The 27,034-nt window shown below is 36.8% G+C and overlaps 1 protein-coding gene across 17 annotated transcripts in view; it reads left to right on the top strand.

Annotated features, from left to right (window-relative positions):
- Positions 1-27,034, top strand: part of LOC127847106 (dynein axonemal heavy chain 2-like) — a 154,636-nt gene that overhangs the window by 52,107 nt on the left and 75,495 nt on the right. For 16 of the 17 annotated variants that reach the window (XM_052378718.1, XM_052378719.1, XM_052378731.1 and 13 more), the window contains 8 exons: positions 9,227-9,338; positions 9,985-10,123; positions 12,317-12,534; positions 16,649-16,669; positions 17,451-17,669; positions 18,340-18,639; positions 20,116-20,284; positions 23,118-23,242. In XM_052378718.1, coding sequence (XP_052234678.1) covers positions 9,227-9,338; positions 9,985-10,123; positions 12,317-12,534; positions 16,649-16,669; positions 17,451-17,669; positions 18,340-18,639; positions 20,116-20,284; positions 23,118-23,242 — 1,303 coding nt within the window. The remainder of the gene's footprint in view (positions 1-9,226; positions 9,339-9,984; positions 10,124-12,316; positions 12,535-16,648; positions 16,670-17,450; positions 17,670-18,339; positions 18,640-20,115; positions 20,285-23,117; positions 23,243-27,034) is intronic. The other variant, XM_052378720.1, reaches the window with a different exon arrangement.

The raw sequence follows: 27,034 nt of genomic DNA, 5'->3' as shown, positions 1-27,034 counted from the left end.
CATGTGTTAAGCCCAGTTTCTGGAATGATACTTATCACACATGTGTTAAGCCCAGTTTCTGTGATGATACTTATCACACATGTGTCAAGCCCAGTTTCTGGGATGATACTTATCACACATGTGTTAAGCCCAGTTTCTGGAATGATACTTATCACACATGTGTTAAGCCCAGTTTCTGGGATGATACTTATCACACATGTGTTAAGTCCAGTTTCTGGGATGATACTTATCACACATGTGTTAAGCCCAGTTTCTGTGATGATACCTATCACACATGTGTTAAGTCCAGTTTCTGGAATGATACCTATCACACATGTGTTAAGCCCAGTTTCTGGGATGATACTTATCACACATGTGTTAAGTCCAGTTTCTGTGATGATACTTATCACACATGTGTTAAGCCCAGTTTCTGGGATGATACTTATCACACATGTGTTAAGTCCAGTTTCTGGGATGATACTTATCACACATGTGTTAAGCCCAGTTTCTGGAATGATACCTATCACACATGTGTTAAGTCCAGTTTCTGGGATGATACTTATCACACATGTGTTAAGCCCAGTTTCTGGGATGATACTTATCACACATGTGTTAAGTCCAGTTTCTGGGATGATACTTATCACACATGTGTTAAGCCCAGTTTCTGGAATGATACCTATCACACATGTGTTAAGCCCAGTTTCTGGGATGATACTTATCACACATGTGTTAAGTCCAGTTTCTGGGATGATACTTATCACACATGTGTTAAGCCCAGTTTCTGGGATGATACTTATCACACATGTGTTAAGTCCAGTTTCTGGGATGATACTTATCACACATGTGTTAAGCCCAGTTTCTGTGATGATACCTATCACACATGTGTTAAGTCCAGTTTCTGGGATGATATTTATCACACATGTGTCAAGCCCAGTTTCTGTGATGATACCTATCACACATGTGTTAAGCCCAGTTTCTGTGATGATACCTATCACACATGTGTTAAGCCCAGTTTCTGGGATAATACCTATCACACATGTGTTAAGTCCAGTTTCTGGGATGATACTTATCACACATGTGTTAAGCCCAGTTTCTGGGATGATACTTATCACACATGTGTTAAGTCCAGTTTCTGGGATGATACCTATCACACATGTGTTAAGTCCAGTTTCTGGGATGATACCTATCACACATGTGTTAAGCCCAGTTTCTGGGATGATACCTATCACACATGTGTTAAGCCCAGTTTCTGGGATGATACCTATCACACATGTGTTAAGCCCAGTTTATGGGATGATACCTATCACACATGTGTTAAGCCCAGTTTCTGTGATGATACCTATCACACATGTGTTAAGCCCAGTTTCTGGAATGATACCTATCACACATGTGTTAAGTCCAGTTTCTGGGATGATACCTATCACACATGTGTTAAGCCCAGTTTCTGGGATGATACCTATCACACATGTGTTAAGCCCAGTTTCTGGGATGATACCTATCACACATGTGTTAAGCCCAGTTTCTGGGATGATACCTATCACACATGTGTTAAGCCCAGTTTCTGTGATGATACCTATCACACATGTGTTAAGTCCAGTTTCTGGGATGATACCTATCACACATGTGTCAAGCCCAGTTTCTGGGATGATACCTATCACACATGTGTTAAGCCCAGTTTCTGGAATGATACCTATCACACATGTGTTAAGCCCAGTTTCTGTGATGATACTTATCACACATGTGTTAAGCCCAGTTTCTGGGATGATACCTATCACACATGTGTTAAGCCCAGTGTCTGGGATAATACCTATCACACATGTGTTAAGTCCAGTTTCTGGGATGATACCTATCACACATGTGTTAAGCCCAGTTTCTGTGATGATACCTATCACACATGTGTTAAGCCCAGTTTATGGGATGATACTTATCACACATGTGTTAAGTCCAGTTTCTAGGATGATACTTATCACACATGTGTTAAGCCCAGTTTATGGGATGATACTTACCACACATGTGTTAAGCCCAGTTTCTGGAATGATACCTATCACACATGTGTTAAGTCCAGTTTCTGGGATGATATTTATCACACATGTGTTAAGTCCAGTTTCTGGAATGATACCTATCACACATGTGTTAAGCCCAGTTTCTGGGATAATACCTATCACACATGTGTTAAGTCCAGTTTCTGGAATGATACTTATCACACATGTGTTAAGCCCAGTTTCTGTGATGATACCTATCACACATGTGTTAAGTCCAGTTTCTAGGATGATACCTATCACACATGTGTTAAGCCCAGTTTCTGGAATGATACTTATCACACATGTGTTAAGTCCAGTTTCTGGAATGATACTTATCACACATGTGTTAAGCCCAGTTTCTGTGATGATACTTATCACACATGTGTTAAGCCCAGTTTCTGTGATGATACCTATCACACATGTGTTAAGCCCAGTTTATGGGATGATACTTACCACACATGTGTTAAGCCCAGTTTCTGGAATGATACCTATCACACATGTGTTAAGTCCAGTTTCTGTGATGATATTTATCACACATGTGTTAAGTCCAGTTTCTGGAATGATACCTATCACACATGTGTTAAGTCCAGTTTCTGTGATGATACTTATCACACATGTGTTAAGTCCAGTTTCTGTGATGATATTTATCACACATGTGTTAAGTCCAGTTTCTGGGATGATACCTATCACACATGTGTTAAGCCCAGTTTCTGTGATGATACCTATCACACATGTGTTAAGCCCAGTTTCTGGGATAATACCTATCACACATGTGTTAAGTCCAGTTTCTGGGATGATACTTACCACACATGTGTTAAGCCCAGTTTCTGTGATGATACCTATCACACATGTGTTAAGCCCAGTTTCTGGAATGATACTTATCACACATGTGTTAAGCCCAGTTTCTGGAATGATACCTATCACACATGTGTTAAGCCCAGTTTCTGGAATGATACTTATCACACATGTGTTAAGCCCAGTCTCTGGGATGATACTTATCACACATGTGTTAAGCCCAGTTTCTGGAATGATACCTATCACACATGTGTTAAGTCCAGTTTTTGGAATGATACTTATCACACATGTGTTAAGCCCAGTCTCTGGGATGATACTTACCACACATGTGTTAAGCCCAGTTTCTGGAATGATACCTATCACACATGTGTTAAGCCCAGTTTCTGGGATGATACTTACCACACATGTGTTAAGCCCAGTTTCTGTGATGATACTTATCACACATGTGTTAAGCCCAGTTTCTGGAATGATACCTATCACACATGTGTTAAGCCCAGTTTCTGGGATGATATTTATCACACATGTGTTAAGCCCAGTTTCTGGGATGATATTTATCACACATGTGTTAAGCCCAGTTTCTGGAATGATATTTATCACACATGTGTTAAGCCCAGTTTCTGGGATGATACCTATCACACATGTGTTAAGCCCAGTTTCTGTGATGATACTTATCACACATGTGTTAAGTCCAGTTTCTGGAATGATACCTATCACACATGTGTTAAGCCCAGTTTCTGGGATGATATTTATCACACATGTGTTAAGCCCAGTTTCTGGGATGATACTTATCACACATGTGTTAAGCCCAGTTTCTGGGATGATACTTATCACACATGTGTTAAGCCCAGTTTCTGGGATGATATTTATCACACATGTGTTAAGCCCAGTTTCTGGAATGATACTTATCACACATGTGTTAAGCCCAGTTTCTGGGATGATATTTATCACACATGTGTTAAGCCCAGTTTCTGGGATGATACTTATCACACATGTGTTAAGCCCAGTTTCTGGGATGATACTTATCACACATGTGTTAAGCCCAGTTTCTGGAATGATACTTATCACACATGTGTTAAGCCCAGTTTCTGTGATGATACTTATCACACATGTGTTAAGTCCAGTTTCTGGAATGATACCTATCACACATGTGTTAAGTCCAGTTTCTGGGATGATATTTATCACACATGTGTTAAGTCCAGTTTCTGGAATGATACCTATCACACATGTGTTAAGCCCAGTTTCTGTGATGATACTTATCACACATGTGTTAAGCCCAGTTTCTGAATGATACTTATCACACATGTGTTAAGCCCAGTTTCTGTGATGATACTTATCACACATGTGTTAAGCCCAGTTTATGGGATGATACCTATCACACATGTGTTAAGCCCAGTTTCTGGGATGATACTTATCACACATGTGTTAAGCCCAGTTTCTGGGATGATACTTATCACACATGTGTCAAGCCCAGTTTCTGGGATGATACTTATCACACATGTGTTAAGCCCAGTTTCTGGAATGATACTTATCACACATGTGTTAAGCCCAGTTTCTGGGATGATATTTATCACACATGTGTTAAGCCCAGTTTCTGGGATGATACTTATCACACATGTGTTAAGCCCAGTTTCTGGAATGATACTTATCACAAATGTGTTAAGCCCAGTTTCTGGAATGATACTTATCACACATGTGTTAAGCCCAGTTTCTGGGATGATACTTATCACACATGTGTTAAGTCCAGTGTCTGGGATAATACCTATCACACATGTGTTAAGTCCAGTTTCTGGAATGATACTTATCACACATGTGTTAAGCCCAGTTTCTGGAATGATACTTATCACACATGTGTTAAGCCCAGTTTCTGGGATGATACCTATCACACATGTGTTAAGCCCAGTGTCTGGGATAATACCTATCACACATGTGTTAAGCCCAGTTTCTGGGATGATACTTATCACACATGTGCTAAGCCCAGTTTCTGGGATGATACTTATCACACATGTGTTAAGTCCAGTTTCTGGGATGATACTTCTCACACATGTGTTAAGTCCAGTTTCTGGGATGATACTTATCACACATGTGCTAAGCCCAGTTTCTGGGATGATACCTATCACACATGTGTTAAGCCCAGTTTCTGGGATGATACTTCTCACACATGTGTTAAGCCCAGTTTTTGGAATGATACTTATCACACATGTGCTAAGCCCAGTTTCTGGGATGATACCTATCACACATGTGTTAAGCCCAGTTTCTGGGATGATACTTCTCACACATGTGTTAAGCCCATTTTTTGGAATGATACTTATCACACATGTGTTAAGCCCAGTTTCTGGGATGATACTTCTCACACATGTGTTAAGCCCAGTTTCTGGAATGATACTTATCACACATGTGTTAAGCCCAGTTTTTGAAATGATACTTATCACACATGTGTTAAGCCCAGTTTCTGGAATGATACTTATCACACATGTGTTAAGCCCAGTCTCTGGGATGATACTTATCACACATGTGTTAAGCCCAGTTTCTGTGATGATACTTATCACACATGTGTTAAGCCCAGTTTTTGGGATGATACTTATCACACATGTGTTAAGCCCAGTTTCTGGGATGATACCTATCACACATGTGTTAAGCCCAGTGTCTGGGATAATACCTATCACACATGTGTTAAGTCCAGTTTCTGGAATGATACCTATCACACATGTGTTAAGCCCAGTGTCTGGAATGATACTTATCACACATGTGTTAAGCCCAGTTTTCTGAATGATACTTATCACACATGTGTTAAGCCCATTTTCTGTGATGATACTTATCACACATGTGTTAAGTCCAGTTTCTAGGATGATACTTATCACACATGTGTTAAGTCCAGTTTCTGGGATGATACTTATCACACATGTGTTAAGTCCAGTTTCTGGAATGATACTTATCACACATGTGTTAAGTCCAGTTTCTGTGATGATACTTATCACACATGTGTTAAGCCCAGTTTCTGGGATGATACTTATCACACATGTGTTAAGTCCAGTTTCTGGAATGATACCTATCACACATGTGTTAAGCCCAGTTTCTGTGATGATACTTATCACACATGTGTTAAGCCCAGTCTCTGGGATGATACTTATCACACATGTGTTAAGCCCAGTTTCTGGGATGATACTTATCACACATGTGTTAAGCCCAGTCTCTGGGATGATACTTATCACACATGTGTTAAGCCCAGTTTCTGGGATGATACTTATCACACATGTGTTAAGCCCAGTTTCTGGAATGATACTTATCACACATGTGTTAAGTCCAGTTTCTGGGATGATACTTATCACACATGTGTTAAGCCCAGTTTCTGGAATGATACTTATCACACATGTACTAAGCCCAGTTTCTGGGATGATACCTATCACACATGTGTTAAGCCCAGTTTCTGGGATGATACTTCTCACACATGTGTTTAGCCCAGTTTTTGGAATGATACTTATCACACATGTGTTAAGCCCAGTTTCTGGGATGATACCTATCACACATGTGTTAAGCCCAGTTTCTGGGATGATACTTATCACACATGTGTTAAGTCCAGTTTTTGGGATGATACTTATCACACATGTGTTAAGTCCAGTTTTTGGGATGATATTTATCACACATGTGTTAAGCCCAGTTTTTGGGATGATACTTATCACACATGTGTTAAGTCCAGTTTTTGGGATGATATTTATCACACATGTGTTAAGCCCAGTTTTTGGGATGATACTTATCACACATGTGTTAAGCCCAGTTTCTGGGATGATACCTATCACACATGTGTTAAGCCCAGTGTCTGGGATAATACCTATCACACATGTGTTAAGCCCAGTTTCTGGGATGATACTTCTCACACATGTGTTAAGCCCAGTTTCTAGGATGATACTTATCACACATGTGTTAAACCTGGTTTCTGGGATGATACTTCTCACACATGTGTTAAGCCCAGTTTCTGGGATGATACTTATCACACATGTGTCAAGCCCAGTTTCTGGAATGATACTTATCACACATGTGTTAAGTCCAGTTTCTGGGATGATACTTATCACACATGTGTTAAGCCCAGTTTCTGGGATGATACTTATCACACATGTGTTAAGCCCAGTTTCTGGAATGATACTTATCACACATGTGTTAAGCACAGTTTCTGGAATGATACTTATCACACATGTGTTAAGTCCAGTTTCTGGGATGATACTTATCACACATGTGTTAAGCCCAGTTTCTGGGATGATACTTATCACACATGTGTTAAGCCCAGTTTCTGGAATGATACTTATCACACATGTGTTAAGCACAGTTTCTGGGATGATACTTATCACACATGTGTTAAGCACAGTTTCTGGAATGATACTTATCACACATGTGTTAAGCCCAGTTTCTGGAATGATACTTATCACACATGTGTTAAGCACAGTTTCTGTGATGATACTTATCACACATGTGTTAAGTCCAGTTTCTGGAATGATACCTATCACACATGTGTTAAGCCCAGTTTATGGGATGATACTTATCACACATGTGTTAAGCACAGTTTCTGTGATGATACTTATCACACATGTGTTAAGTCCAGTTTCTGGAATGATACCTATCACACATGTGTTAAGCCCAGTTTCTGGAATGATACTTATCACACATGTGTTAAGCCCAGTTTCTGGGATGATACTTATCACACATGTGTTAAGCCCAGTTTCTGGAATGATACTTATCACACATGTGTTAAGCCCAGTTTCTGTGATGATACTTATCACACATGTGTTAAGTCCAGTTTCTGGGATGATACTTATCACACATGTGTTAAGCCCAGTTTATGGGATGATACCTATCACACATGTGTTAAGCCCAGTTTCTGGAATGATACTTATCACACATGTGTTAAGCCCAGTTTCTGGGATGATACTTATCACACATGTGTTAAGCCCAGTTTCTGGAATGATACTTATCACACATGTGTTAAGCCCAGTTTCTGTGATGATACTTATCACACATGTGTTAAGTCCAGTTTCTGGGATGATACTTATCACACATGTGTTAAGCCCAGTTTCTGGGATGATACTTATCACACATGTGTTAAGCCCAGTTTATGGGATGATACCTATCACACATGTGTTAAGCCCAGTTTCTGGGATGATACCTATCACACATGTGTTAAGCCCAGTGTCTGGGATAATACCTATCACACATGTGTTAAGTCCAGTTTCTGGAATGATACTTATCACACATGTGTTAAGCCCAGTTTCTGTGATGATACTTATCACACATGTGTTAAGCCCAGTTTATGGGATGATACCTATCACACATGTGTTAAGCCCAGTTTCTGGGATGATACCTATCACACATGTGTTAAGCCCAGTTTATGGGATGATACTTATCACACATGTGTTAAGCCCAGTTTCTGGGATGATACTTATCACACATGTGTTAAGCCCAGTTTCTGGGATGATACTTATCACACATGTGTTAAGCCCAGTTTCTGGAATGATACTTATCACACATGTGTTAAGCCCAGTTTCTGTGATGATACTTATCACACATGTGTTAAGCCCAGTTTCTGGGATGATACTTATCACACATGTGTTAAGCCCAGTTTATGGGATGATACTTATCACACATGTGTTAAGCCCAGTTTCTGGGATGATACTTATCACACATGTGTTAAGTCCAGTTTCTGGAATGATACCTATCACACATGTGTTAAGTCCAGTTTCTGGAATGATACTTATCACACATGTGTTAAGCCCAGTTTCTGGGATAATACTTATCACACATGTGTTAAGCCCAGTTTCTGGGATGATACCTATCACACATGTGTCAAGCCCAGTTTCTGGGATGATACTTATCACACATGTGTTAAGCCCAGCCAGTTTTGCCAGAGTAAGGTTTATATGAAATATTATGCTAGTTAATGATTTAAAGAGTATGAAGAAGTTAAGTTGCCTAAGTTATGACACATCTTATGTTAAGTGTAGTGCAGAGTTTGATCAAAATAGCACACATTATTAAAATGATGAGTAGGCTGGTACAAATTTACTATTGTACTATTGCTTTTGTTATATATACTCACACAACTTTATTTGCTGGAAGTTTAATAATGTTTATTGGGGAGCAGCAATATTACATCATTTATAGAAAAAGGTTTTTTTTCCAATTTTTTTTCATTCTTTATTTTGATGAAAGTTTTTTTTCAATTTAGGAGTCAGGCAAGTATACAGTATGTTAATGGGTTCAGAAAAAAAGTAGTATAAAACAAGTACCCTTTCCTGTCTACAAGTTTTTCATTGATTGATAAAGCCAGTATTTTGACACGTTTTGAAATGGCTATAGAAAGAAATTCCTATTACACTGAAAAAACATCAACATATAGCTTCTTTTTATGCATTGCTCACTAAGTATGCCCTGTTTTCCATAATCAGGTTTGTGAAAGCATTTGAGCAGGATGTAGACAGATGGGAGAGAACTCTGTCCCATATACTGGAGGTGGTGGAGATGTTACTCACTGTACAGAGGCAGTGGATGTACCTGGAGGTGGGTCTTGTGCTAAATGATGCAATGATTGAAATGAACAATTTCCTTCACAAGAAGCAAAGTGAAAATGGCTTTTGCAACCAGCATAAAACCAGAACAACCTGCAAGTAACTCGCAGTTTGTTCAGGTTTTATGCTGTTTGCTGCTCATCAGTATCAAAGGGTTAGAATTGAAGCCTTTAAAACTTGAATCAAGTAGGAAAGGTCTTTATTTAAATTTAACTGTATAAGGGACCACACATGTGTGAAAATATGTTTCTAAGTGGTAAAGGATTAATGCACGTGTGTAAAGTGTCGTCCCTGATGAGTCTGCACGGGCTAATCAATCAGGGACGGCACTTTCTGCCTTTACTGGATATTTGCTAAGAATTTATTTCCTTGAAATTAAAATTTATATAAAAGCAGAAAGTGTCATCCCAATTTCTTTGAGGGAGTCTCATTTCTTTTTGGAAGCCGATTTGAGATATTTCCTGAGCCAATACTGGAATGGCACCAGTGTAATTATAAGTGCATTTAAGCATTCAAAATTCAACTTCGAAAATCTTTTTAAAGCATAATGGAACTAAAAATAATATAATTGGTGTATTTTCTGGAACATGTGTATGAAATTCCGCAAATATTCTTAAAATTGTGTTTTTCTTCTACAGAACATTTTCCTGACGGACGACATTCGCAAACAGCTGCCGCGTGAGTCTGCCGAGTTTGACGACGTGAACGTCAAGTGGAAGGTGATCATGTCACGATTGAACAAGGATAAGAATGCTCTGAGGGGAACCCACCATGAAGGTAAAAATGAGTGGAGTAATGGGGAAATGGGGCTAAATGCATATGCATGAATTACGTGGAAATGGGGCTAAATGCATATGCATGAATTATGGGGAAATGGGGCTAAATCCATATGCATGAATTATGGGGAAATGGGGCTCAATGCATATGCATGAATTATGGGGAAATGGGGCTAAATGCATATGCATGAATTATGGGGAAATGGGGCTAAATGCATATGCATGAATTATGGGGAAATGGGGCTCAATGCATATGCATGAATTATGGGGAAATGGGGCTAAATGCATATGCATGAATTATGGGGAAATGGGGCTCAATGCATATGCATGAATTATGGGGAAATGGGGCTCAATGCATATGCATGAATTATGGGGAAATGGGGCTAAATGCATATGCATGAATTATAGGGAAATGGGGCTAAATGCATATGCATGAATTATGGGGAAATGGGGCTAAATGCATATGCATGAATTGTGGGGAAATGGGGCTCAATGCATATGCATGAATTATGGGGAAATGGGGCTAAATGCATATGCATGAATTATGGGAAAATGGGGCTCAATGCATATGCATGAATTATGGGGAAATGGGGCTCAATGCATATGCATGAATTATGGGGAAATGGGGCTAAATGCATATGCATGAATTATGGGGAAATGGGGCTAAATGCATATGCATGAATTATGGGGAAATGGGGCTAAATGCATATGCATGAATTATGGGGAAATGGGGCTAAATGCATATGCATGAATTATGGGGAAATGGGGCTAAATGCATATGCATGAATTATGGGGAAATGGGGCTAAATGCATATGCATGAATTATGGGGAAATGGGGCTAAATGCATATGCATGAATTACCGTCCCAGATTAGCCTTTAATGGTATTTTTTGTTCAAAGGAAGTTGTTTCTTAGCTTGAAGGGATCTTTTCACGGTTTGGTATATTGACAAAATTGAAAAAAGTTGTTTCTGATTTGCAAATTTTCGTTTTAGTTATGATATTTGTGAGGAAACACTATTACTGAACATTTACCATAGTCCAATATAGCCATTATATGTATCTTTTGACGATTTGAAAACCTAAAAATTATAAAGCGTTGCAACGCAAAACGATTGAATAATTTGGAGAGTTCTGTTGTCGTTTAAATTTACGAAACTACGAAGAATGCTTATATAAGGTATAAAATACCTAAACTGTGTATACCCGGCGGAATAGCCGAGAGGGCTAATTAGTTTTTACTTCAGACTAACTCCAGGACTCCGGGGGTCACTGGTTCGATCCCTGGTACCAGCTACTTTTTTTTGCTTTTTTAAATTTTTTTCTTGATTTTTTACTGGAGCTTTTAAGATCCAATGTTTACATTTATCAATATAAAGCATTTAATGACAAACTTCAAAATATGCCAAAATCTGTGAAAAGGCCCCTTTAAAATCCAGTTAGGCAGAAATGTTACCCCTGATTAGCCAGTGTGAAATGAGGGGACATGCCCTATGGTCACAGGTCTTGTATTTTAGGTTAGAAACTGCAATCACCAAACAGAAATTGACGCAGCAGGTCCATTTAAATTATGATAATATATATAAACATTTTCCAAAGGTTTTCTAAGCTAGCTATTTTTAGGCCAATGAATGTAAGTTGTTCGCTGACCACTTTCTCAACCAATGAAACAGTGTTTATTTATAGGTCATATAATGCTGTAAAATTATAATTATTCATGGGACATTAATATGTGTTGATTTTGTGAGTTTATGTTTCCACAAATTTAAGATTCAAACGATGAAATAGTTTGTTGTTGTTTTTAAGCTCGACTGTTTTTGTCATAGAAAGCTTGTCGTGTCGTCCGCCGGCGTTGTGCTTTAACCTTAACATTGGCTCTAAAATCAAAGTGCTTGCACCTACAACTTTGAAACTTTATATGTAGCTGCACCTTGATGCGTTCAACATGCCACACCCATTTTTGGGTCACTAGATAAAAGGTCTAGGTCACTGTGACCTCTAAAAAAAATTCTTCTGACAAGCTTTCATTTATTCAAAACTTCAACTGCAGCCGAGCGTTGGCACCGGTTATGCGGTGCTCTTGTTGTTAGTTTTTTGTAACCTGTCTTTTTTTGAAAATCATGACATTTCATGCAGATTAATATAATTATTACATGATTTACCAGTAATCAAAATGACTTTGTTTTTTATTGCAGGCATGCTGGAACAGCTGAATGACATGAACCTGAAGCTGGAGGAGATACAGAAATCCCTTGACATGTACCTCGAGACCAAGCGACAGACGTTCCCGAGGTTCTACTTCCTGTCCAATGACGACCTACTCGAGATTCTCGGCCAATCGAAGAACCCAGAGGCTGTACAGCCCCACCTAAAGAAGTGCTTCGATAATATCAAGTCGTTGAAGATGGGCAAGGTATGCTGTTGCTAGTGTTTTTTATGTTTATTATTTGAGCCGGAAAACTGGGCTTAATGCGTGTGTGTAAAGTGTAGTCCCAGATTAGCCTGTGCAGTCCGCACTGTTTAATCAGGAACAATTCTTTCTGCTTTTATGGAATGATATCATTTAAAGGGAGTCTCTTCTAAAGGAGAATCCAGTTTAAGCAGGAAGTGTTTTCCCATATAAGCATGTGTGGACTGCAGAGACTAATCTTGGATTACTTCTAACCCTTTGCATGCTGGGAAATTTGTCATCTGGTAAAATGTCGTCTGCTGAATTTCTAAAATTAGCATTTTCTTTGATTTTTTTCAAAGAATACTATCAGAATAGCAAACAGTTTGGATCCAGATCAGACGCCACATTTTGTGGCGTATGATATTGATCCAAACTGTTTGCAAAGGCCTTTAAAATTCGGTTCCCGCACTGAAAGGGTTAACACGTATGCATTTAGCCCAGATTTCCCAGTACGAGGCTCTTATTTACTTGCAGATTAGGTAAGCTCATTTTGTTAAGGGCTCTATTACAAATTTGAGTAATGTTGGCTTGATGCCTCGCCCAGTCACATCACTTGATGGGTGACTAGTCATGTCATTAGTCTATGTCCATTCTCCCTGGAATCTGATTTAAGTTGGGCAGTTGTCAATTACTCGCTTTAGCCTGTCCACTAAGTAGTGGTAAACCAGGGACTGTATTCACAAAAGTTTTAAGTTTAAATTATAGACTCACACTTAAGAAAAGAATAAAATTATTGTTTTATCTTTAATAAGTATCATAAAACAATCACATTTAATATAAAGAGAACTATGCATCGATAACTTTTCATTCATTTGACATGATTCGATATCTCTTAAAAATTGATTTTTTAATTTGGGAAATGTAAGTCTAAATTATAGACTCAGACTTAAGAAAAGAATCAAAACATTGTTTTACATTGTTTTACCCCTAATAAGTATCATAAAACAATCACTTTCAAATTATAGAGAACTACACACAGATCATTTGACATGATTCGATATCTCTAGATTTATTTTTTTGATTTGGGAAATATAGGTCTGAGTCTATAATTTAGACTTTAAACGTTTGTGAAGACAGGCCCAGCTAATATTGAAAAAGTATGGGTAGGTCTTCTCACTGTTGTGATATTACAGAAATACCGTTTGAAAACAGCAAAAAAAACTAACCAATAAAACCAAAGATGGCCACATCCATAAAGCTATCTGCATTTGAGCAGGGACAGCTGATAAGCACATCTTGTTTTCAATGTATTGATTATAAATGTGCCATGCTCTGTGAAAAGGGGGTTTACTGCACATGCCTTAAGTGTCGTCCCAGATTAGCCTGTGCAGTCCGCACAGGCTAATCAGGGACAACACTTTCCGCTTGTATGATATTGTTCGTGTAAATGAAGTCTCGTCTTAGCAAAAAAGCAGTTAGGGTGGAAAGTGTCGTCCCTGATGAGCCTGTGCTGACTGTGCATTAAACCCCCTTTTCACAGAGCATGCCTCAAATATTAGATACAACACTACCGGTATTTATCACATGACAGCTTCACTTTGACCAGCATGCTTGTTGACATTTGTTTGGTCTTTCATGTGTCCATGCCTTTGTGAACTTTTCCATGATCATGTTATGTCCGAAATTGTAAATGCAGGATTACTTAGATGTAATCTAGTATATAAATTTCATGCATAGTTGCTAAGAATGGTTCTGAAATGCTTTAAATTATTGATAAACAACAACAAATATGGAACAGCAACAGGGGCACCAAATGGTAAAACCTTACTCCTGTATCACTGTCTGTTTGCTTCATACAAGCATTACTTAAAAGGTCCAGTCTAGAAATATATGCTCTCAATGGTTTCATGTTAATTTCAAATTTCTATTGTTCCATTATGCACTACTGATAAGAGTTTAAGTACAGAACACTGGATGCATATAATTCTATCAGATATTCTTTGATCCAAATATATTTGTACTTAAATTTTGCTTCCCTCAATCTGCCCTCCAGAATTAATACAACTAAAAAATGTGTGTTTTCAAGGCCTTCGCTCACCAACCGATTTTTAGACTTTAGAAAAAAAGAAGAATATTCGTAAAACTTAAAAATACTTATACTAATTGAAAGTCAAGTGCAGTGAACACTTTTAATGATATAAATTTTCTTTAAGAATAATGTTAATGATATAAGCACCATTTTCAGCTTGTATATATGCAAACTCTGATTTATTTTTCTCGAGTCTAAAACTTTTAAAATCTTTTATTCTTAAGTCTAAGAATGAGGTGTTGAATACAAGCCCAAGTATGCTGTTGACTTTTACTCAATCTTTGGGCCATGCTCCGTGAATAAGGGGTTTAATGCATGTGTGTAATGTGTAGGCCCAGATTAGCCTGTGCAGTCGACACAGGCTAATCAGAGACACTTTCCTCTTTTATGATATTTTTTGTTTGAAGAAACTCTCTTCTTAGCAAAAATCTAGTTAAGGCAAAAGTGTTGTCCCTGATTAGCCTGTGCGCACATGCATTAAACACCGTTTTCACACAGTACGGCCCATTTCATTGTATTCCCCTTTTACATAATCACAGTCAGGGCTATTTTCACTATGACACTAATCCTTATGAAAAAAAATAAATTCTGTGTTTACAATTCCATTTTCTTCGGTTAATTGTCCTCCATAACATATGCCTTCAACTCGTTACTCTAAAATAAACATAAAGTAATGATATTTTGTATGCACTTTTAATTTTCAGATCATTCATGTTGTATGTGAAATCTTAGACATAATTTAGTCATCATATACTAATGTTATATATGTATAGTTCATATTATAGTGTATAATATCAGCTGCATATACCAGCCATATCTTATATAAACTTCTTATTAAGTTTTTACAATGTAGAAAAAAATATATATGTTGCAATCTGCAACTAGAACACTTGTTCTCATAGACTTTCAGCTTATGCACTGAGCTTCCTATGTTTTTTTATGCTCCCCCAAAATTTATTTTGGGGGGAGCATATAGTCGCCACTTGGTCTGTCCGTGTGTGTGTCTGTCCGTCCGTGCACAATTTTTGTCCGGGCTATTTCTCAGAAACTAATTACCGGAATTCAATTAAACTTTATGGGAAGCTTCACTACCAAGAGGAGATGTGCATATTATCAGCGGGTTCTGGTCGGATGATTTTTCACATAGCTATGGCCCTTTGAAATTTTCTATAAAAAAAATTATTGTCCCCCCAACTACTGTGCCCTCAAGACGTTTCCTTTTATCTGAATATATAGTACAATATTGTAACAAAAAAACACTTTGGGGAGCATCACCCGTCTCTGACGGTTTCTTGTTTAATAGTAAGCAGTGTTTTTTTCATTCAAATTTGTGTCTGGTAGTGGGGACCCATTCCCAAAGGAAAAAGTGTACATTTTTCCCAAATGGGACCTTAAAATTCCCGATGGAAGGTTTCCCAAAACAAATAAATGTACATTTGTTTTTATTGAAGTCTCAACATTAAGTTCATCTAGTTCTATAAGTAATACCTTCGTAAATGTTGTATTAATATCACTTTTATTCTCAATCTTAAAGTATTTTTTAGCAAAACAATGAAAACACTTATGTCCCAATTTAAGTAAAAACATCGTGATTTTTCCCATTCCAAAGGGACTCGGCCCAATTCCCAAAACACTGGAATAAAACATTGGTTAGAATGTTTCTTTATACATGTTTTAAAGGAGACATACATTTGCATAAATATACACACATTATCAATAATAACTCCAATTTACTCATAAATTTATCTTTGGTAACAGTAAAATATAAATAGATATTAACTATTTCTTATGCATAAATATTTTGGGCATATGTTTATATATTATTAATTAAATAACTTACGTATATTTAGATTATTTTTATTCTTTTGGCATTTTAAGTCAGGGCAGGGTTTAACATGATTATATCTGATTTATATGTAAAAGATAATTGAGTGCATTTTGGAAGCAATGTTATGTTTGTTTAAAAATATGCAAAATAATGCTAAAATCTCTTATCAAAATAATGCTAAAATCTCTTATCAAAATAATGCTAAAATCTCTTATTAGACTCGGTTAGACTCTACTCTGGTAATGTGTTCCATCATGTTTGTGACTTTTTTGTACTGACATTAAAATGTCTTACTTGTTGTGTATTCTTGTTATTGTTGAACAAAAAGTTTGCTTTTTCCAATAAAAACAACAACATTATGACAACAAACACACACACAACTATTCTGATAAATTTTACTGATTTTATATTAATTTTAGTTGTATTTTAGTATTTACTTCATATAGCATTTTTGGTAATTGTAACATTTGTTTAATAATATATTTAAATATTTTAGATAATGTAACAATATTTTCATATTTACTTTATTTCATTATTCTTGTAAAATGTTATTTACAATGCTTTCTTCTATAAAGAAATTCAAATAATTGTTTTAATTAAATAGTCCTCTAAATTTCCCATAAACTTGATTTGGACTAGTTTTTCTGAATAAATAACTTTGTTTAAAACAATAAGACACTAACAAACATATTCAATATTAACCATAAGATCAACTGATTTTAAACATATTTTCTTTTTAACATTGATCTCAATATTAATTACTGTTTAACCTTTTTTTCTTTTTAACAAACCTAAATTTCTCAAGAGCTACTGAAATGTAATCTTTTTACTAATTTAACTATTATTTAAAAATTGACTGCAGTGTAACCTATTTTCTTACCCCCACTTTACAGCAATAAATGCAGTGTAATCTATTTTCTTTCCCCACTTTACCGCAATTACTGCAGTGTAATCTATTTTCTTTCCCCACTTTACCGCAATTACTGCAGTGTAACCTATTTTCTTTTCCCCACTTTACAGCAAGGAATGAAATGGGAGGCAGCAGGAATGTCATCAGCAGACGGGGAGTATGTCGAGTTCATTAAGGCGGTCTATCTCGACGGACCGGTCGAGGCCTGGCTGTGCGACGTGGAGAAGAACATGAGATTCACGCTGAAGAAACGACTGCCTGAGTGCCGAAACGCTCTGAAAAAGAGTTTGACAAAACGGGACAAGTGGATCAAGGAATGGCCAGGACAGGTGAGGGATATTTGTAAGAAGTTACCTAAAAAAGAAATAAAGTAACAACGTTATAAGTGCTGGTATATTTTGTCGATGTAAAGTAGCTCATTGTTTCCTTTGGCATATTTCGAGCTATGAAAGCAATGCAAGAAAAACAACTGCAAGATTATGAACAATATGGGTTAAACCAGTGATTATTTTTGCTAAAATTGCTGCCGAAATATAGTGACTTTTCCAACAAATAAAAACACAATTTCACAAATATTGCCAATCAAAAGAATATTCATGAATCATTATCATTAACTGCGAATATAAGAAGCGACGTAAGAAGAACTTTATATGATAAAAATAGCAGTATAATGTTGTATGTTAATGATAAACAAATGGAATACTGCAATATTTTTAAAACATGATATTTCATTTTTCCCAATTTCCTGGTTTATCTTGCTATCTTTTGTAATTCAAAAGCAACTGTTTGTAACCCCCCCCCCCCCCTATCACTTTAAACAGAAGGGTTCACTAACATTTTTTTTTAATTCCTTTTGGAGATGTTTTTTTCGTTGCTTCACACTTTCCTGTTAAATTAAAGAAAAATACAAGTGCAAGTATCCTCAATATTAGATAAGACACAGAAATTATTAATGTTTGCACAAACGTGACCAAATTATTTGCATATTTTCAATTCCAGCTCTGCATCACGTCCAGTCAGATTCAATGGACGTTCGACGTGGGTAAAGCGTTGAACACAACGAAGGAACGGGGCGACAAACGGGCACTGAAAACCATGAAGAAGAAGCAAATTTCCATGCTGAATAAGTTTTCGGAAGCTATTCGAGGCAACCTGACAAAAATCCAGCGTCTCAAAATCGTTGCCTTGGTTACCATTGAAGTGCACGCCCGTGACATCATCGATCGCCTCATTAAGGTCGGATGTTCAGACGTGAACGCGTTTGAGTGGTTGAGCCAACTGAGGTTCTACTGGGAAAAGGTATGAGATGCATTCTAATTAAATGGGGCATAATGCATGTGCGTAAAGTGTCCTCCCTGATTAGTCTGTGCAGTCGGCACAGGCTAATCAGGGACGACACTTTCAGCTTTTATGGTATTTTTAGTTTCAAGGAAGTCCCTCCTTACTGAAAATCAAGTTTAGGCGGAAAGTGTCGTCCCTGATTAGCCTGTGCGGACTGCACAGGCTAATCTGGAATGACACTTTACGCACATGCATTAAGCCCCGTTTTCTCAGAACGTGTCACATATATTGAAATATCTTTTTCGTTAATTTGAGCCTTGATGTTTGAAAACAAGAGTGCATGTTCTTAAAGTGTTGTCTCAAAATCGCAATTGCAGTCGGCTCAAGCTAATCAGGGAAGACACTCTCTACCTAGACTGGATTTTGGTTTAGAAGTACTCCATTTCAACCAAAAATTCCTATAACAGCAGAAAGCGTCATCCATGATACGCCTGTATGGACATCACAGGCTAATCTGGGACAACACTACCCACATGCATTAAGCCAAATTTTTGCAGAGCAACGCTGATTTAAATGTTTTAAAATTATAATTTAAAGATAATGTTCTAAACCGCAACAAAATTATACTTTTATTATGAATTTGCATGATGTGTGATGTGCTTTATTTGTGTCACAATGTTTGCAAGTTAACCAAAAGTACCAGTAATAAAATTATATCCTTGTTTGTAACAACAAAAGTTCAGGTGTATTGCTTTCATTTTTTACTTTGAATTAATTCCCGTCATCAGCATGATGTTTTGAGCATGTAAATTGTAGGTACACTAAGCCCTAGAAATGATTGTGTATGATCCGTGAATAAAAATGGAATTTAAGAAAAAATATTTAAATGAAACTTAACTAGAAAACGTAATTGGTTGACTGATTGTTAAATGGGCCTTAATACATGTGCACAAAGTATCGTCCCAGATAAGCCTGTGCAGTTTGCACAGACTGATCAGGATTGACAATTTACTCTTTTATGGTATTTTCTGTTGAAAGGAAGTCCCTTCTTAGCAACATTCCAGTTTAGGCCGAAAGTACTATGCCTTATTAGTCTGGGCAAATTGTACAAGCTATTCTGGGACAATAATGTATGCACATTAATTGAGCCCCGTTTTATCAGAGTGAAGCTTATTTATAACTGTTTCTACTCTGTGTGGGGAAAAGCCAGTACTAATCAGGGCTTTTTTTTCTTCTGTGAGAATGGCCATTTTTCACAATTTTGGCAAATTCGCAACTCAAATATTCACAATTTCAAGAAGTTTGCGACTGAAATTTTCACAATTTCAAGGAGTTTGCGACACAAATTTTCACAGTTTTAGAAAGTTTGCGCAACAATTTTTCCCAATTTTAAACAGTTCTCGACTTATTTTTTTTCACAAAAAGGGAGGCCAAGGCCTCTTCACAAAAACAGGAAAAAAAGCACTGCTAACATTGGCACCTTTTGTTTGCCAGGACATTGATGACTGCGTGGTGAAGCAGACGAACACCCAGTTCCAGTACGGGTATGAGTATCTGGGTAACTCCGGCCGTCTGGTCATCACACCGCTCACTGACCGCTGCTACATGACACTGACCACCGCCCTGCATCTCCACAGAGGGGGCAGTCCAAAGGGCCCTGCAGGTAGAACATTAGGGACAATTGCTGCAAGGTTTTTTGTTTGCTTTTTGTTTTGTTTTTGAGAGGGTGTGGGGGTTCTTTCTCTCACTGACCGCTGCTACATGACTCTAATTATAACCACGGCCCTTCATCTCCACAGAGGGGGCAGTCCGAAGGGACCTAGGTAGAACATTAGGGGCAATTACAGTACTATAGTGGGGACAGATTGTTTTTGCCCTGTCTGTTTGTCTGTTGGTTTGGTCAAACTTTAACATTTGCCATAACTTTTGCAATATTGAAGATAGCAACTTCATATTTGGCATGCATGTGCATCTCATAGGGCTGCACATTTTGAGTGATGGAAGGTCAAGGTCATCACTCAAGGTCAAAGGTCAAAAAAATAAAAATAAAAAGTCAAAGCGGCGCAGAAGGGGACATAGTGTTTCTGACAAAACATTTTTTTTTTTTTGCTTTTGTTTTGTTGTTGAGAGGGGTGGGGGTTCTTTCCTTCACTGACCACTGCATTGTGACACTTACCATGGCCCTTCACTTACACAAGAGGCAGTCCAAAGGGACCTGCAGGCGAAAGCATTAGGGAATATTATTCTCTTTTTTGGAATTGCTGGGACTGTAAAATAACACTGACAACAGCCTTTCATCAGCATAGAGGGTGAATCCCAACGGAAACGCCGATGAAAACATTAGGGACAATTATTCTCAGATTATTTTCTTTGCTTCTGATAGGGGTATTACACGATTCCCCACGATTTGTCTCGATTTCCAATATTTTAAGGTCGGGGACATTCAGCAAAGGTCCTAACTCATTCGTAGCTAGTCGCGGGCGAGTCGTGAGCTCCCAAAAAATCGCGGCCAGTTTTTAAATGTGTTTAAAATTTTACCAAGACCTCCAAGACTGAATTTAATCGCAGTTGACTCATAACAGTGTCGTAGTGCGTTCTTGGGCGTTGTAATGGAATCTTAGGTAATTCGTGACTCAATTGGGGAATGGGTGATCACGTGATCTGTCTATGAATCATTTACGACTTTGTCAAGACTCTCAAGAGTTCACCTCGATTGAGTTGTGAGCCCGCTAAGATTCTCGCGATTTAGTTACGAAACAGTTATGATTTTGTAAAGAATGAATAAAGAAATAATATTTTTCCATCATGTTTTGTTGTCGAATAACCCACAGTAAGGAGTATAGATGCGTAGGAATTAAATCACGAATGCGGAGCACGAGTGCTTTGATAACACGAATATATACTCATTACTGTGGGTTATTCGACAACAAGCCATCATAGAACAATATTATTTCTATTCTTACAAGATTCTGATTGATTTGCTTCAAGCTTTTTGACGTGAACTATATTTTTCAATACTCCGCCCTTCTTAGTACAAAGTTCACTTTTTAGTGACGTCATTGAATTGTACAAACATATGACGTCGTTTTCATACATAAATATTTTGCAAATAACGTCACTTTCATTGAGAACAACACTTATAGAAACTAAATGATGTCACATGTGTTAATTCTTCTGGAAAGCTGACATGCTATAAATGTTTTCTTAATTACGTTTCTTAACAAACAAATTCTTAGCAGGTGTGGTCATGCCACTTATCACCAAATATACAATTGTTGTTTCATTACATTTATATACATGCTTTTTTTTTACATTTCTTTAAGAGCGGGATTGAAGCATGTGCATTTACTGCAATATTTTCTTTATTTATTCGGAACTATTTTTGAAACATTAAGCTCCACCCATAATTTATTGCAGAATAACACACACTTTATTTCCTTCTTTGTCTATAGAAAACAAGTCACGTGCCGTGTTAGAATCAATATCAGTAGATATTGGCGCCAAATTCATAGGTGCGTTCGGTGAAGTCCTAGCTTAGTCGTGACCCATCTGCATTGTTCGTAGTACAGTCGCAGTAGATTCTTACACATCGTAGTGAAGTCGTGACCCTATTCGCAAGACTTCAAAAGAACCCCACGATTCGTCATAACTCAATCGTACCAGTGTCGTAACTGAATCGCAGACTGTCACGAGTCTTCCCGATTCAATAAATGTGAGAAATCGTAGCGAATCGTGGGCTTGTTCTGGTAGTGGAATAGGGCCATGAGTTTTGTTTTTTGTTTCTTTGACCTTTTGCAAAGCTGATTACGGAGGTGGGTGGGTGGGGAAGGGGGGTCCCAAGGGACATGCAGGTAAAAACATCAGGGAAAAAATAGTCTAATGATGGTTTGTTAAACTTGAGCAATGCTCCGTGAAAATGGGGTTTAATGCATTAGAGTAAAGTGTCTTCCCATATAAGCCTTTGCTGTCTGCACATGCTAATCAGGGGTTACACTTTCCCCTTAGACATGGTTTTAGTTCATGTATGTAATTGTGGATTGCTTACTTTGATTCTATTTATAGGTATGGATAAGACTTAGAGACAGTGAAGGATCTAAGGAAGGGTTTGGGCATTATGTCATGGTTGATCACTTACATTTATTCTATTTATAGGTACTGGTAAGACGGAGACAGTGAAGGATCTAGGGAAGGGTTTGGGCATGTATATCATGGTTGATTGCTTACATTAATTCTATTTATAGGTCTGGGTAAGACGGAGACAGTGAAGGATCTAGGGAAGGGTTTGGGCATGTATGTCATGGTTGATTGCTTACTTTGATTCTATTTATAAGTACAGGTAAGACGGATCTAGGGAAGGGTTTGGGCATGTATGTCATGGTTGATTGCTTACATTGATTCTATTTATAGGTACAGGTAAGACAGAGACAGTGAAGGATCTAGGGAAGGGTTTGGGCCTGTATGTCATGGTTGATTGCTTACATTGCTTCTATTTATAGGTACGGGTAAGACGGAAACAGTGAAGGATCTAGGGAAGGGTTTGGGCATGTATGTCATAGTTGTGAATTGCTCGGAAGGTCTCGACTACAAATCCATGGGTCGTATGTTCTCCGGGTTGGCTCAGGTCAGTCTAGTTTCCTACTTCAGACATCTTAGGATTTTCTAACAATGGCATTTATACAGTTTAAGCAGTTATAAAAAAAATATTTACTTACTTGTTTCTTATTGTATAATAGTTTCTTTAAAGGTTTTTTAAACAGATTTCTCTTGAAAAATTAAGCTTTAGACTGGTATCATTTAATTACATGTATTACTGAAAATACGTGCATGATATTGTACCTATAGAGTGATGCATGTTATATAATTATACCCCCACAAACAAAGTTAAGGGGGGTATATAGGTGTGAACTTGTCTGTCGGTCAGTCTGTCTGTCGGTCCGTATTAAGTGTCCGCTCTCTAATTCAAGTAGTTTTCATCCGATCTTCACCAAACTTGATCAGAAGTTGTATCTACATGATGTCTAGGCCAAGTTCGAACATGAACCTTGCCGGGTCAAAAACTAGGTAACGGGGTCACTAAGTGCGTTTTGAACATTCAGCATGTTGTCCGCTCTCTAATTCAAGTAGTTTTCATCCGATCTTCACCAATCTTAGTCAGAAGTTGTATCTAGATGATCTGAAGGCCAAGTTCGAACATGGGCCTTGCCGGGTCAAAAACTAGGTCATGGGGTCACTTAGTGCGTTTTTTAACATTCAGCATGGTGTCTGCTCTGATAATTTCAAGTAGTTTAAATCAGATCTTCACCACACTTGATCCGAAGTTGTAACTAGATGATGTGTAGGTCAAGTTCGAACATGGGCCATGCCGGGTAAAAAACTAGGTCACGGGGTCACTAAGTGTGTTTTAAACCTCACCATGTTGTCCGCTCTTTAATTCAAGTAGTTTTTATCAGAACAGAACAGAAAGTTTATTCATATAACTTGAACATTTACAGTTCATCGTTACATGTACAAAAATGACAATAAATAAGCAATAAGCACATGCATAGTAATGCGAAAGTGACCAAACGAGTACATAAAAAGGTGTTAAAAATGCACTAAAGCCATCGAATTACTCAACGTTTGCATTCAATGTATCAGTTCTCATTTTAAAAGCATTTTTACAATATATCGCGAGTTTATTTAGGACTTTGCTTTTATTATTTGTTAACAAAAGAATAAATTTATGCATACTAGGTCGGTTATAATAGAATTTGTCAATATACATTTTTCTTATATCTGTATAAAGAGGACATACAATTACAAAATGGTATTCGTCTTCAATATCATTTTAGTTACATATATGACATTTGCGTTCGTTTTTAGGAATATTTGTATGTCTCCCAGATTCAATTTTAAACATGTGGGACTAAAGTCTTAATTTTGATATGTATTTTCTTAAATTAAAGTTTTGGATTATGTTAAGGTAATCAGATAGTTCAAATCGATGTTTAAATTCTTTGTATAAAGTTAATGAACTTTTAACGTTTAAATCATTTAGCCACAGACCTATGTACATATCAATTAGTCTATTTTTTAAATATAGGAATAAATACATTTGCATTTACTGATCTGGGTACATCCAAACATCTACAAAACCAGTGTTTTGAAGTAAGTCTCGTACTTTGGTAATCCAATTGTTACATCTTGTTATATTTTCAGCACCATTTCTCATATAACATAGTGTACTATATAATATACAATTAGTTTGTTTAACAGTATACAATTTTATGAAATATTTTATAATTCGTACATAGCGATTTATATATAATGGGTATCGCCCTAGTTCCCCGTACACAGCTGAATTAGCGGAACTCATTTTGACACCCAGTATTCGTTTCAAAAATCTTCTGTGAACTCTTTCAATATCATCAGCATTTACAAACCCCAAACCTCACATGCATAACACAGTATTGAAGTAACATAAGAGTCGAACAAAGTTAACATTATTTTAACAGGAACATGCATGTCTTTGGTGATTGCAAAAAGCGACCCCATAGCCTTTAAGCCTTTATCAGATAAAGCTTGAGTAGTTTGTAAAAATGATCCACCACTTGAAAGTACAATGCCGAGATAGTTAAATGATTGAACCATTTCTATTTGCTCATTGTTATAAAAAATTGGCTCAGTCTGTGAATTATTTCCTCCCTTTTTATATATGACCACTTTTGTTTTTTCTACATTGACTTTCAACTTCCATCGTTCACAATATTTGTATAGATTATCTAAAGATTTTTGCAATCCTTTTGGTGTTTCTGAAAAAATTACAGCATCATCCGCAAACAATAACAAATAAATATATAGCTGGTCCAACGCGATCATGTTTTCATTGTTATTACTCAAAAAGAGTTCGATGTCGTTAGCAAAAAGAGAAAATAGTATAGGTGAGATTGTCTCCCCCTGCAATAATCCAACTTCGCAATTAAAGAAATCCGACAACGTCCCCATATGTCTTACACATAATTTCACTTCATCATACATAGACCGAATAACTTTTAACAATCTACCGTTTATTCCGCTCTTAATAAGCTTGTACCATAGTCCGTTTCAATATATTGAATCATAACATTTCATAAGGTCGATATAGCAACAGTATAGTTTTTTTTTAGTACTGAGTTGTTTATCTATAAAAGCCTTTAGTAGGAAAATAGCATCCACAGTGCTATAATTGGTTTTGAATCCAAACTGAGCGTCTGTGAGCGTGTCATTTACAATAGCCCACTTTTTAAGCCGTTCATTTATTACGACTGTGAACAGTTTGGCGAAACAGCTCACTAACGTTATGCCTCGATAGTTGTTAGGATTGAATGAATCTCCTTTTTTGAAAATAGGTATAATTACTCCCTTTGACCAAGATTTGGGAAATGACCCTTTTTCAAGAATATCATTAAATAATATTTCCAGTGGTGTATCAAGCACATCCTTTCCCGCCTTAAAATATTCGTATATAATATTATCAATTGAATGAGATTTATTTATTCCCAATAATTGTATTGCCTTTCGTATTTCTTCCTTTGTAAATAAAATATCCAACTCTTCAAATGTCCCTGACGTCATGTTATCTGTATTGTGACGTGTTAAGTATTCGATAATATCTTCTTCATCATCACTTCTATTTAAAGAAGATAAATTTTTAAAATGTTCAAAAAAGGCATCTATGTCAATATTATCACCCGCATTATTAAATGATTTCTTTTTAAAAAGTTTCCAAAATTCTTTTGGCTTTTTAAATCGCATTTCATTCATTTTAAGATATTGATTCCTGTTAAAATTTCACTTAGATTGTCTGCACTGATACTTATAATCTTTTTTTGCTGTAAGCATATCATATATAGTATGACCATCTTTATACAAGTTGTATCTCTTTAACTTCTCAACATATATATTTCGTTTTTGTTTACATACAATATCAAACCATTTATTACTTGTGTTTGAAAACTGTGAGTATTTATGCCGTGGTTTGGCCTTCTTAAAATATTTATTTCCGTTATTATTTAAAAACACTGTGAATCGGTCGACCATTTTATCCGTATCTAAGTTATTTTCTTTGCATTGATAAAGGTCCTCGCATAACCTGTTAACTCCTGTAGTCAAATCCCTTAAAAACTGATCACTATAATTATTATCCCATTTAACGTAATAACTTTCCGCGTTTATATTATGAGCAGATATTTTTGTATTTGTTTTTAAATCAAATGTTAGTGGTGCGTGATTTGAAAATTCGGTAAAATCTTGAACGCAGAAATTCCTTATATGGTCAAAATAATTGTTGCTTGCTAACAAATAATCCACAACGCTTTCGCCATTATGCGTGAAACATGTGAATTTACCAATACTCGCATCGTTACCTATTCGACCGTTACATATTCGTAAATCA

Source organism: Dreissena polymorpha, chromosome 10 (assembly GCF_020536995.1).
Source record: "Dreissena polymorpha isolate Duluth1 chromosome 10, UMN_Dpol_1.0, whole genome shotgun sequence".
Lineage (NCBI taxonomy): Eukaryota > Metazoa > Mollusca > Bivalvia > Myida > Dreissenidae > Dreissena > Dreissena polymorpha.
This window is presented reverse-complemented; position numbering and strand designations above follow the sequence as displayed.